General features: G+C 28.8%; 2 protein-coding genes across 3 annotated transcripts; both read right to left on the bottom strand.

Moving 5' to 3' along the window:
• Positions 1–1,720: 1,720 nt before the first annotated feature.
• Positions 1,721–6,603, bottom strand: LOC108326912 (peroxisomal nicotinamide adenine dinucleotide carrier). 2 transcript variants are annotated; one of them, XM_017560520.2, is made up of 11 exons: positions 6,362–6,603; positions 6,194–6,295; positions 6,039–6,113; positions 5,229–5,359; positions 5,040–5,094; positions 4,390–4,542; positions 3,843–3,911; positions 3,648–3,755; positions 3,424–3,492; positions 3,040–3,094; positions 1,721–2,025 (listed from the first exon to the last, which is right to left on the bottom strand). In XM_017560520.2, exons 1-11 carry the CDS (start codon positions 6,446–6,448, stop codon positions 1,952–1,954), a joined length of 978 nt encoding a protein of 325 aa, XP_017416009.1. In that variant the 5' UTR covers positions 6,449–6,603; the 3' UTR covers positions 1,721–1,951. The 2 variants fall into 2 exon arrangements, with proteins under 2 accessions (XP_017416009.1, XP_017416008.1); XM_017560519.2 differs by having other exon boundaries at positions 1,721–2,385; positions 6,362–6,602.
• A 2,277-nt stretch (positions 6,604–8,880) lies between these two features.
• On the bottom strand, positions 8,881–12,622 carry LOC108327117 (protein STRICTOSIDINE SYNTHASE-LIKE 2). Its single transcript, XM_017560848.2, has 3 exons — positions 12,257–12,622; positions 9,642–9,926; positions 8,881–9,568 (listed from the first exon to the last, which is right to left on the bottom strand). Exons 1-3 carry the CDS (start codon positions 12,535–12,537, stop codon positions 8,974–8,976), a joined length of 1,161 nt encoding a protein of 386 aa, XP_017416337.1. The 5' UTR covers positions 12,538–12,622; the 3' UTR covers positions 8,881–8,973.
• Positions 12,623–13,954: the final 1,332 nt, after the last annotated feature.

Genomic DNA, 13,954 nt, shown 5'->3' with positions numbered 1-13,954 from the left:
GAGAGAGAGAGACACACACAAAAATTGACACACACAAAGAAACACACACATACACAAACACACACACAAACACAAACACACACAAACAAAACACATACAAACAAAGATAGAAAAATAGACTCGCACACACATAAACAAACACGTACACACACAAACACAAACACAGAGACACACTTAGACACAAGCACACACAAAAATAGACACATAGACACACACCCAAACATAGTCACCGATACACACAAACACACACAGAGACAAAAAATAAGAATATCTATTTTGCTAAATTTAATTTTATGAAATGACTAACTAAATAAAAGTTATAAAAGAATACAATTAATGATGAAATTAATAGTATGGAATTAAGTGTAAGCAATTTGTATTATTGGTAAATATATATTATTTTTTTAAATATTATTATTTTAAAAATTAAAGTAAAATATATTTATCTAAACTTAATTTTATTAAATGACCAAATATTTAAAAACTATAAAAGGATAAAAATTAGAATGAAAAGTAGTATAAAAATATATTTTCGTTTTTAAGACAAATCAATTTATAAATAAAACAAAATGATAAAATAGTAAAATAACTAAAATAATTTCTGTATTCATGTGACAGTAAATTTATATATATATATATATTAATAAAATAAAGTGCTTAAAAAATTAACTTTTTGAACAGTTATGAAAAATTTAATGTAAATAATAAAGTAAATTTCCTAACATTTTTTTTAATAATGGATTATGATAAAGTATAATTAATTATGTAATTTACTTATAAAAAAATTTATAAATAATCTTATTTTTATAAATAAATTACATAATTTATTATAATATATAAAAGGAACAATGTTAAAAAATTTATTTTATTACTCTTATTTTGAAAATTCTGTCTTGAAATTATTCTCAAATACATTTCAAATGTTTCGGGAAATTATATTTTGAAACTTATATTATGAAAAGTTAATTTTGAAAATGTTGTTCTGAAAAAGTTCCAGAATATGTAATTTATAAGTCATTATGAAAGTTTGAGGGGGTACAAAAAGAAATTATAGGGATGCAAGAAGTAAAAGTCTGGAATAGTTGGCCTATTTAACTTGAGCCTAACACTTTTAGAAGCTATCACAATTTATTTTCAATAAGTATATTTTTTAAAATATCCTTAAAAGTGAAAATGTGTTCAACTTGGTCTTATCATTAAATGTGCCTACTTAACATCTCGTCCGCCTTAAAATATTTATTCAGTTAACAAATATCTTCTTCAATTTTATATTCCTCTTTCATAAACGGTCAGATTTTTAAGTTTATCCAATTAATCCTTAGACCGCATATTTTATTCAACCAAGGTGAAAATTTGAAATTTTTACAATAGATCTTAAAGTTGTATATATAGATTTAACTATATATTTTACCAAATAATTCATTTGATTATATAACTACGAAACTAATTACTCTATATGATTATATAACTTTTGGATTAATTTACGAGTGGTTACAAGGTAAGAGTGTTATTAGCTAAATCCAAAATGTCAATAATAAAATTCTCTTCTATTCAAATCAAACAGTTTTGTTCATTACTCTCTACACAGACAAACAAAGCTTTTCAATCACTTACTCATCATGTTGTGTATTAAAAATCTTTGGCATTTTAATTTCTTATAAGTTATATATCGATACCCTCTTTCCAGTTTTCAATCAAGCACATTCAAATCAACCAAACATAAGGTACATAAACAACTCATTGCAGATGGAAAAAAAAATTATCTGTCACTGTAGTGTATTTATCCATGATGACATATGAACTTTTCTTACCATACCAATATACATGCAATTCAATGGCTCAGCATAATGATTGTCTGTTAATTTATTCAAGAATTATACACAAAGCACTTTGGTTTTTAATTCTTTGGAAAAGAATGCTTGCATAACACTGCTGTTGGAAGAAGTCACTCTCATGATTGTTGAATGTTCTCAGTTCCTTGGTTCTTGAAATGAACTATGAGAAATTCCAAGGAGTTCTGCAGCACTGCATGCCAAAGGGATAACATAAGGATGGCTCATCTGCACTAGTGGAGTTAACTTCATCCATTATTTTGGTGAGGACTTCACCTCTCTCTCCCCACAATCAGTGAATAAACAATAGGGAAAGGTAAACCGAGTGATATACTTATTATCGCTTTCATATGGTAAAAATGTCAACTACTCAAATTTGATGAAACTTTTTTGCTCTTATTGGTTAGAACTATAAAAGCCTTAACAAGCTCCTCTTTGATCATAAATAGAACAGAGGCTGCAAAAACACTCTGCACTATCTTTGTGCTCATCCCCTTATAGAAGCCTGTTATTCCTTCATAACGGATCATTTTAAGTACAGCATCAAAAGTACCTGCATTTATAGCTTTAGAAATAGGAAGACATACTTTGACAAAGTGGAATAGTTTTGTTTTCTTTCTTGTTATGATTGTTGATGATAGTAAGTGAAAGGCTTAAAGATAAAGAAGTTCTAAATTAAAATGAAGAAAAAGCGGTTTATATCACAGGCATGTATCCAAAGAAATCAAAGTCCTAAGACTTGAAGTAAGAACAAAACAAAGTCTATAAAAAATTAATCCGTATTTCATAAATTGATTTTTGTAGGATTGAGTTAAAGTCAAACTCAAAATATAAGAATTTTCCAAGAATCTGTATACTCTCTATGACTCTTGACTACAACTTAAAATTGATCAAAGATCACTAATTAGGTGGATTTCAAGTGTTGTTAGCACTCCTCTTAAGTAAAATAACAAATAGCACACTTTTTCTTCCCTTTTATTCCTCTTTTTGTGTACTGGGAATATAAACCACTTTGAACAGCAGCTAACGAAGTTTCAGTCACAATGTTAATGATTCCATAGCTTTAATATTTAACAAATAGCAGAAAATCAATGAACATTGATCGCTTCAACCAGATATTGGTAAGAATGAGGTTAAAACAAAAGAAAAATATATTCACAACATCCAAAGGCTAATCAAGCTATAGCTCATCTATCTAAAAGCAAACCTGAGTATCTTAAGGAGTTATTTCCACCAATCTCCTGTTTTGCTTGAAGCCTTGACTGTGTACAAAGAAACATGTAGTGGTATTAATCATCACGCACATACAAGAGTGTTATAATGCAAGTGTATTTAAGACATGATGAGACTCTGCAGAAAACTGCAAAAGAATCAAACTCTTTGCTGTACCAAGACTTGAAGAGAAAGAAAACTATGGTTTCATTTCCTGGAATGTTATTTAATACAATAGTGGACCAATGATTGATGATTTGTAGGATATATACTTTGAAGTGGATCATAAGCACGCCCTATACTAATGATCACTTCATGAGGTTTTATATTAATAATAAATAAGTGAGGAAAAAAATGAAGGAACTATTGGTGGATTTACCTTCACAACTAGTAATGGATATGTTGTCACAGTGGCTCCAAGCTTAGCTATTGCTCCCACCAAAAAGACCTTTTTGAAGGATAGGACGATGCTTATTTACTAATATTCGAAGCATGGAAAGATATCTATATATATATATATATATATATATATTTATATATATAAACTCGCATGAAACAACTCAAAATGTTCTTCTGCAACATGTTTTCCACTTATTTCATTACCTCCAAAGCGGATATACTTGTATTCCCTTGCTTCTTAGCGGCACGTTTTGCCCTTAGATGCTTTAATGAGCTTTCATAAATCATAAACTGAATTGATGGATTACATACCTGAAATGAAAATTCTCAAAGATACGGAGATTATACAAATATTACACATAAACTTGGTGCATATTAAAAACAAGTGATGAGGCTGACCATAATAAGGGCAGGGAAGACACCCTTCCAAAATCCTACTGTACCCGCTTCATTGTAGACTTCTTTAGCCTTTTAACCAAAACAACGATTCATATCAGAATGAACAGAAGCGAAAGTGATAATTTAGCTGGGAATATGCAAATCTTAGGTAGAGTTGTATTCTTTATATTGCCAACCAGGACAACCCTTTGAATAATCCATGCCTTTTGTTTTTAACAATATAACATATAAACACTTCAACAAGAAGATCGTGATAGTAATTGCAGGAAGACCCAACCACTTTTTGTTTCTGACAAAGTGGAGCATGGAGAATGTCAAACGACAGATAATTTTTCCTGATATAAAAAAACTAAAATTTCTAAAGATTTGGAAAAATAAAACTCGATTGGTGTTGTTATAATTCAAATTTATGGTTTGAACAGTTATCCAGAGAGATGTAAAAATAACAAGAACAAGAACAAGAACAAGAAGAAAAATCACACTCAATCCCTGACCAATGTAAAGAATAAACAGTAGTCAGAGAAGGAAAATGAAATAAGAGACCTACTGCATGTATAGTTCCAAATGGTCGAGGTTTTATAGAATTCAGTTCATCCAATTTATCTTGCAATGTGGAATCTGCTATGGCGCTTTCAGAAGCAGCCTTCCTTAAAGCTTCTTTCTTTTCCTCCATAATTTTCCTTTCTGCTTGAGTATGAGTCTAGAATCAAAATATAAAATGTCACACATCATTGACACTAGACCAAAATCATGGATGCATGGTTTGAGTGTAGCAACAGGGCAATCAAATAGTATCCAGCTTTAAGCATTCAAAGTCTGTGGATTCTAACTCTTTTTGGCTTTAAGCCACATCCCGGCACTTTCATGTGAAAATTATTGAACTTTTTGTTAGACGTAACACAACTTTTAGACACAAGATACATAGATTACACGACACCATTTGACTCAGTTAAAGGTTAAGGATATGTTCAGAGAAACTTGTTCATAAAATTTTTAGAAGAGAAAAATAAGAAGAAAAAATGAAATTAAGATATCTATAAACTAAAATTAACTTAACATACATAATGTCTCACTGTAAGTGACCGTATTTATGAAATAGAAAAGAAAAAGATCTAATGAAAAGCAACCAGAATTTTGTTTGACAACCTATAATCATATAAAACAGTCCAGGAAGAAAATAAAAGCATCTGAAAGCACCTGCATCCGAGTCACTAAAACCCATATTGGATTTGTCAGCAACACATTCAAGGACCTGAAAAATAAGACAATTCCAACAAGAATATCAAGCAAAGAGAGAGAAGTTGGGTTTAGTATCACCAACACAACACAAACATGTTTATCCTGAAATGCAACATTCAAATAAAATTTGTATGATGGAATAGTCACCCAGCAATTGCAGCCACAACAAGCCAACCAAACATCCCAACAGTACCATCTCCACGCCCTTTCACTTTCCGTGCAGCTGCAATCGCCACTGCCTTGTTCTTGAAAACTTGATAGAAATAGTAGTAAATGCCCTGAAAACAGAAAAATAAGCATTAGATAACTACCCCACAACTCACTGAGTAGTCATGTTACTTTGTTTTTGGTTTAATGGTTTCCCACACCACATGTATCCTCCTTCAGATGTAATATTTTCCAAGACACAGTCAAACATTAAGTTTGAGCACCACTTTCAATAAATATTTGAATCTTAATTCATGAGGTTATTGGAGACTAGCCCCTTTCGCTAGACACAATCTCATTTACCACACACCGTGTCTTGAGGCTTGAATTTTGCGTCTTATAACAGGCGAATACTATATAATAAGCATAAGCTATTATCTGTAGAGAGGTGTTAAAAATGTACCTCATGTGTGAAATGCATTAAATAAGTGAAACCAATAAAATTATACCTCATGCCTTAAGCCTTGAATTTTGCATCTTATAAGAGGTGAATAATGAATAACGAACAAAAGCAATTATAGTGTAGAAGAGTGCTAGCTAGCAACATATTCAAAGTTGTTTCTAAGACAATCTTCTTTACTGGTCAAATTTTATTGAAAACAACAAATTCATGACTGAAGTTCATTACATAAGAAGTGAAACCAGCACACTTATGTAATTTCATAAAATGTTGAATCAATAATAAGTAGAGATTTCACAAGGGTGTATTGCTAGGATTTGCCATGTGGGGTATGGTCGAAAACTGAGAACCTGAGAAGCAGCAGTTCCAAGAAGAGAAGGCTTGAGGCCACTGTAGAGTCCACCCCAACCCTCAGTTCTAATGACCTGAAAAAGGGTCACAAATATAATGAATATACCATCATAAAATAAACCAATCAAATGAGAAAAAAGAGCAAAATTTGAACCTGAAAGATCTGAAGAAGAGTGCCAGGAGCAGTGGTTGTGTTAGAGGGCAAACTTTGCTTGTTCCTCTTGAGTGTTCTCTCAGTTTGCTGACGCGTGTTTACCTGAAAATTTTCAAGGGAGTTGGTCGCAAGGCCAAAGAGAGAAGCATATAGAGAAAGAGAGAGTACCGTTTGAAGAGGATAAGTGATGATTTGAGCAATGATTCCACCACCTGCACCAGCCAATCCATTTGCAATTGCGTTTGATTCTGACATGGTTGTTGCAACTCTTGTTCAATTCTTTCTTTTCTTCTGCCTTAAATCTTAATTCTTTTAGCTTCACTTAACATACTTGTTTGAAAGAGAAGATATCAGGAATATTTGGACATGCCAATACTTTGACTTCACCCGGAAAAGTCTGTTAGTAAACGCCTTATCATTACTTAGCTACTCTGATAAATTAAAAGAAAGTTTCTACTAATGGACTTCTAAAAAGTAGAAAGTGAGGTTTAATTAGAATTTTTGTAATTTTTTATTATGGAGATTTTATGTGATTTTTTATGTTTTTTTTTTTAATTATGTGATGATAGAGCGGAGTTTTATTGAAAAAACAGATAATAATACCACCTGTAGTGCTATGTATAAGAGATACAGGTAATTTTATTTTTTTTGTCTTAGTTATAAAAATCTGAATAATTTTAAATATATTAATTATTATATTTCTTTATCGAATTTTTTTTACCCTGATGTTTATTAACTAAATGTTATTTTTCTTAACAAAAATGAATATATTTATTAGTTAAAAATTTTAAAGAACAAATAGATCACACAATTCTATAAAACTTTTTGGATAAAATTTTATCGAAAGAAATAAATTTGTTAATAAATTTGAATTATCAAATAAATTTATTAATTAATTTTAAAATTTAATTTTCTTTACCGAAAAAAATTATCAAATGAAAAAATTTATCAATAATTCACTCACCAATTTTGATAAAATTTATTTATATTTAAAATTTTAAAATTCATTGATAAAATTCTTAAAATATTTATTATTAAAAATTAGATTAATAATTTTAATTATGCATTCTTAATTATAAATTATTGATATTTTATTAAAAATTTTATTTTTAAGTTAATTAATTAATTAATTAATTTAAATTTTATTTATAAAATTAATTTTAACTAAAGGAAAATATTTATCATAAATTGTTTTTTTAAACTATATTATTTTTTATTATTAATTATTGATAATTTTTTTACTCATTTAATTTTTGGGTTAGTTAATTAATTAATTTATTTAAATTTTATTAATAAAAATAATTTTAATTTATAGAAAAACATTTATTTCAGATTTCTCTTTCCATGGTATGATATTTTCTCAACATTAATTATTGATATTCTATTACTCTTTTAATTTTTTTAATAATTAATTAATTCATTATTTTTGGTTTATTGACAAAAATAATTTTAATTATTCGAAAACATTTATTTCAAATTTATTTCTATAGTATAAGATTATTTCACAAATAATTATTAATATTTTATTATTCTTTTAATTCTTATGCTAACTAATTAATTAATTCATTTAAGTTTTATTTGTAAAAGTAATTTTAATTATAGAAAAATATTTATCATAAATTTTTTTTTATAGTATATAAATTTTTTTTACCATTATATATTGATATTTTTTTTACTCTTTTAAATTTTAGGTTAATTTATTTATTTAAATTTTATTGATAAAAATCATTTTATTCATATGAAAATATTTATCTTAATTGTTTTTATAGTATAATATTTTCTCACCATTAATTTTCTAGAAATAATTTTCAATCAACATATTATATTATTATTAAACATAATGGATTTCTTAGGAATTGAATTTTTTTATAAATGTATAATTGATTATTACCTTAAATAATCATTTATTTTTTGTAAAAAATAATTTTGACTAACACAATTTATTTTTTTTAACATAGTTGATTATATAGTTAATAACGTATATTATGATGAGAAACAGTATAAAACTAGTTTTTAAAAGTGAATACGTTCAAAATTATCTTAAAAATGGATTAATATTTTTCAGTTTTTAATCAAACTTAGATAATGAATGACGAAAAGAAGATAATTGATTTTCATCAAAATCATCATCAATTAAACACATATATTTTCTTTGCTAACAACAAATAAGAAGTTTATAGTTTTCCGTAAATTTTTCTTTTGTTTTGATTGTAAAGAATGTATTATGTATTATAAATTTAGACTGAAATACAACATAGAAGTTTATAGAATGTTTTAAGAGGTTTTAAAAGGATTACTAAGTTAATCAATATTGAGAAATAAATAGTTCATTCATGTTGTTGTTAGATATTATAGTTTTACGGTTTTCCTACGAAATTGGGGTACTTATTTAGAAAAATTACGTAAATGAGTAGATGGCACGATTTCCTTTGAACATTTCAAAACCAGCTGAAACCGTGTGTAGGAAGCGCGTCTTCTAGACTTAAAGTCGTTCTCAGTAAACACAATTTACCCATAAGGGTAATAATTTTCGAATTTGCCTATATGCGTAATTTTTCTCCTACTAGTTACGTAAAAAAAACGTATCTTATTGAGAATTGCACCACACATCATTAGACATGGTATGGGCCACAACTTTGTAAATGACAAAAAACATATAGTATTCCACTAAGACAAGAGTGTTGGAGTTTTGTGTAAGGGTTGCAATATTGATATTCCAAATTAGAAATCTAAAACAACATCACAGTGGAAAACAATACAAGTATATCTTCAAATTTCTTTTACTTGTTGTTTTGTTTTGACACAGGAATATTATATTTAGAAACAAAAGGTGCATCAATGGATCCAACCCATAATATTCCATCTCTTTCCTCCACTTCACTGATAGACCTTCCTTTGTTCCATTTTTTGTCTTCAACAACTTCTAATATATATCCATCCTCACTTAGCCTAATTGCCATTCCACTACTTCTTTTTAACTTAGCCAAATACGAATAAGCTTTTGTAATGTCCAAAGGAAGTGAAAGCAAAACTTTTCCAATCCATGGATATGATAGAATCCATTCGATAAATTTCTCTCTTCTTGAGTAAATTCCCACCCAAAACCCCCCTCTTGGACTTAGTTTAATGTTGTCTGGGAAACCTGGTACTTCAGCAAACACTTCCAATGTTCCCGCTTTTGGAGTTTCTAGCCAATACCTTAATACTCTGCATGTTGTCGTCTCTATTATTAGAATGTAATCACCATCTTTGCTTAAAGCTACACCGTTTGCAAATGAGAGATTGTTTAGAACAATGCTAAGTTGTTCAGTTTCTGGCTCGTATTTCATTAGTCTCCCCGATTTATCTCTGCTCAAGATCAAAGAGATGTAATTCCTGCATTCCAGAAATATTATTAAATCTTCAAGGGAAAATATGATTGGATGAATCTTAATGTTTGTGAGAATACCTCCTTTGATATTTAGAACTACTGGTGGTGAAGTAGACTGCACCAGTTCGTTGATCAACATCCAAACCATTTGAAAAAGCCAAGGGTTCTTTTTCTTCTTGTACATCTAAAGTTGATATGAGTCTTGATGGAGTGCCACCATTGGGGCCAACAACAACTAAGCCATTGTAAGCATCTGCAATATAAAGTTCATTGGATACCATGCTAAAGCACAACCCAAGTGGACGCCCACACACGTGCTCTTTCTTCGCATGCTCCTCGTATGCTCCTCCACACTCTTCATTCCTGCCAACCACAACCTTATCAACCTTCTCATTTTCATCACTTGTCATCTTTCTCTCTTTCTATCATCGAGTCGTCCTCCAGGATCCGATAGGAGATCAAAATAATGATGGTGCCACTCTTCTACATGTTATTTGCTCATTTTCTTATTTTTTGGAAATCAAATCCATTTTGTTTAGGAAAAATTATATTTTTTTATTCTATACGTCTCAGTTTATTTATTTTTGCTTTCTCTAATTCAACAGAGTCCTAGTTTTTTTTTTCGCCAATTTCCTCTTTAGTTTATTTCAACTTTCAAGATTATATGAAGATTAGCACATAAATTTAAACCCAGGGAACAAAAGGCAATTCTTTGTTTATCCGATTAATTTGAGTTAACTTCATTGTTGAACTCACTTTAATTTACTATTTTGATAAAATATTTCAAACTTCAAAATGATTTTTAGATAAAACTTCAAAAAATCATAAATAGCATTTTCTATAAGCTTAAAAAAATAAAATAAAATAAAGATCCCTGATATTATTCTTTATATAAGTGTGGATCTAAAAAATGAAAATTATTATTTTTAAAATATAAATGTAGCAAAAACTCCCTTCATTATTATGGTTAGACAGAGAGGAGGATGAATAAGCAAGAAAAATAAATAAAGCTTTAGATTGGGCCCACGGTATCTTGAACAGGTAGTAAAAGAACAGTTTTCCCAACAAACCAAATGTTTCCACCAAAACCAGCGCATGAATCCTCTACAGCCATACTACCTCGACAACAGTAATCTTAGCCATTACATTTAGATCTAACGGCTATTAAAAGTGAGAATGTAAAAAAATGATTACATGACCGATTATGAAAGATTGATATGCTGCTGTAGGGGTGGACAGCTGTAGAGAATTCAAATGCTTTTCAACCAATCACAATTCTTCATATATGACTATTTAATGCAACCCAAATTGTAATTATATCTTTCAATTTTTGTCCAATTTGGACCTTAATGAATACTGTTTAGGTGATATTTACTTTATTTAGAAACTATATATTTAATTTAGGGGACGTACTTTTCTTCTCCAATTGTTTAATGTAATGTAATTATGTATTACAATTTTTATTTTTTTTATTAGTGATTGTGTGAAAGAGTCTCACATCAATATTATTTTATAACTTTCTTTTTACTGGGAAAATAATCTTTTCTGAATACATATTCATAATATATTAATTTTAATGTTTGACTTAAACACATTGTTTATACTTTAATAAAATAAAAATTCCATTTCATATCCTAATTAGTTATAAAAACATAACAAATTAAACATTTAAGTAAATTTATATTTGATAAATACTTTAATTAAATATGCAATATATGTATAGTGCTTAGATAAATAAAATAGTTTTAAAATAAAATGAAATTGATCACAGTATATTTATTATATATAAGTCTTAAATTTTATGTTTACTTTAAGTCTTAAATAATTAATTAATATCAAAGCAATCTCCCTATAATAATTTTGCTAAACTCTAACTCATCATGTTTAAGGCATAATCAATTTGCAAAGCTTGATTACATGAAAACAGAATACACTGTGATTTCTCTTATTTTCTTTTGTTAAAACAAATAACTTTACAGTTTTATTTTTATATTATTTTGCTTATATTTCTCTTAAAGCAAACAAGCAATATTCTATTTCTCATTCATTTATTTTCCTTTATCACGTATTTATTTCACTTTCTCCGTTTCGTATCATTCACTACTTTGAGAAGGGTGAATGAATTATTATACCCTAACGTGTTTCTTTTTCTTTTTTCCGTTTTTCTTAACGAAATCAAATAACCAATATGTTATTATATTTAACATGTTTTCCACTTTTTTGTTACTTATGTACACTCGTTTTAGTCCTTTCTCTATGTGAAACAAACTAAATTAACATATTTCGAAGTCTGATAGAATTATAGTCTAAATAGGTGGATTAGGTTTTATTGATTGATTAATTAGTTAAAAGCATAAATTGAATCATTTTAGGTAAACTGACAATACGATGAGCTTGGGGGTGAATTTGTGGATGAGTTCAATTTGATTTTTGCTGAATTTGCATAAAAAACCTCTCAACCAATCGACACACGTGAAGCTTGTAGAAACATGTTGGATATCTTTTTATCCCTATTAATAATTATAATAATAACATCAAATACTAACTGAATTAGGAATTGTTTGATTCCATGAGAAGATGAAAAAGTTTGGATAAAGCGTAATTTTCTCCAATTTGTACACATGCAGCATGAAGAGAGAGAGAGAGAGAGAGAGAGAGAGAGAGAGAGAGAGAGAGAGAGAGAGAGAGCGCACCTCTGCAAGGAAGTAACGGAAAAGTTGAGCCAGCGATTCTCCGAGCGCTGCCATTTGATGATTCGACCGTCGGAAATGCCCGTGTAAGGCCCTTCGCCGCGAGGATCGAAGGCGAAACTCTCCGGTCCAACGCCACCGTCAATCGAAACACCTTCGTACTGCCAATCCTGCATGCCTTCCACGTCTTCCCCTGACTTCCGAACGTCGCTGCGCATGTGCACCACCCAAGCGGTCGCCACAAACGCCGCCACGGCCGCCGCGAAGTGCGGTTGAAGCCTCATCGTGGATTGGAGAGAGAAGAGAAAAGGATGAGGGAGTTGAGTTTCGGTCTGTGTGCACTGGCCTTTTTAACAGTATAGAAAATGCCAAAACAATTCGCTATTCTTTTTCGATTTAAGTATGTGTATAATAAATTATATATAAGCCAGAATAATGTCATGTGAAGAATTTTTTTAATATTTTTTCGATTTAAGTATGTTAATTGTTTTTTTTTAGGATTATATTAGTTTACATGAAAATAAAGGATGAAAAATATAAAGAATAGTTGTTTTTACATTATTCATGGAATAACTTGATTTCCTTTACAGGCTTTATGCGTTGAATTATAATATTTTTACATTAACATGTTTCAAAATTATCTCGAAAATATAATTTTTGTCTTTATAATGTTAAACTAATATGAATATGTTTTTAAGGTTGTGTTGTATCCACGAGTATATAGACATAATAATACCTATCTTTATAGATTTGAAGATGATTGTACTTGGTTATTAACAACCTATTCACCATAGGCTGGGAGATTAGAGTGTGTGGTTGGAGTTTTAACTTGTAGTCTATGTTCGGAAAAAAGAAATTACTTTGCAAAAACACTTTTCATTTTGTATGTTTGAAAATGGGATATTCTGCTGAAACGGGAACCGAAACATTAATTCTTATAATATCTTTGTTCCTCTCAATTTCAAATGTTAATATTATTTTAATGGACCTTCTATTCATTTTATTAAAAATTTAAATATTAACTCTAATACTCTAACTTACAAATACAATAAGATTTCTGCAGACTCTTAAAGTATTTCTTTGTTGTAATTTTACACAAAACAAAATATTAACACATAAATAAAATATATTTTGATCATGGGTCCACTTTGCCGACCTATGAGTCAACATCACAGTAATTTTTTTTATATATGCAATGCGAACAACAATGAATATAATAAGCATGCCTTTTAAGGAAATCGTAATTTCTCTGTGATATTACATTAGAGAGTACATGGTTTCTTTTAATAAAAAATGTATACTATATTCTTACATCTATGAAATATTTTCATATAAAAAAATATTATTCCTACAACGAATTGTTTATTAAAAAAATATATTTTTTTCGAAAAGAAAGGTAAACCAATTAGAAGAAACATAATTTTCTTATTTTAAATCTTTGAAATTTCTGAAATTTCTCTTATATCAAAATTTCTTATGATACATAAAAGAATATATAGTTTCAAATAAAAACAAACATAAAACTGGCTGTCATATTTAATTTATGTTCAAAATACACATTTAAAAATACCTAAAATGGACAGATGATATAATACTCATAATATAAGACTCGTTCTAATTTCTATTTTTCTTTTATAAAAATACAAGTTGATAGATAAAACAATAAAGTAAGAATGACTTATAAATTTATATTTTAACATA

Source organism: Vigna angularis, chromosome 2 (genome assembly GCF_016808095.1).
Source record: "Vigna angularis cultivar LongXiaoDou No.4 chromosome 2, ASM1680809v1, whole genome shotgun sequence".
Classification (NCBI taxonomy): Eukaryota; Viridiplantae; Streptophyta; class Magnoliopsida; order Fabales; family Fabaceae; genus Vigna; species Vigna angularis.
The sequence above is the reverse complement of the archived record's forward strand: the minus strand, read 5'-3'. Positions and strand labels throughout refer to the sequence as shown.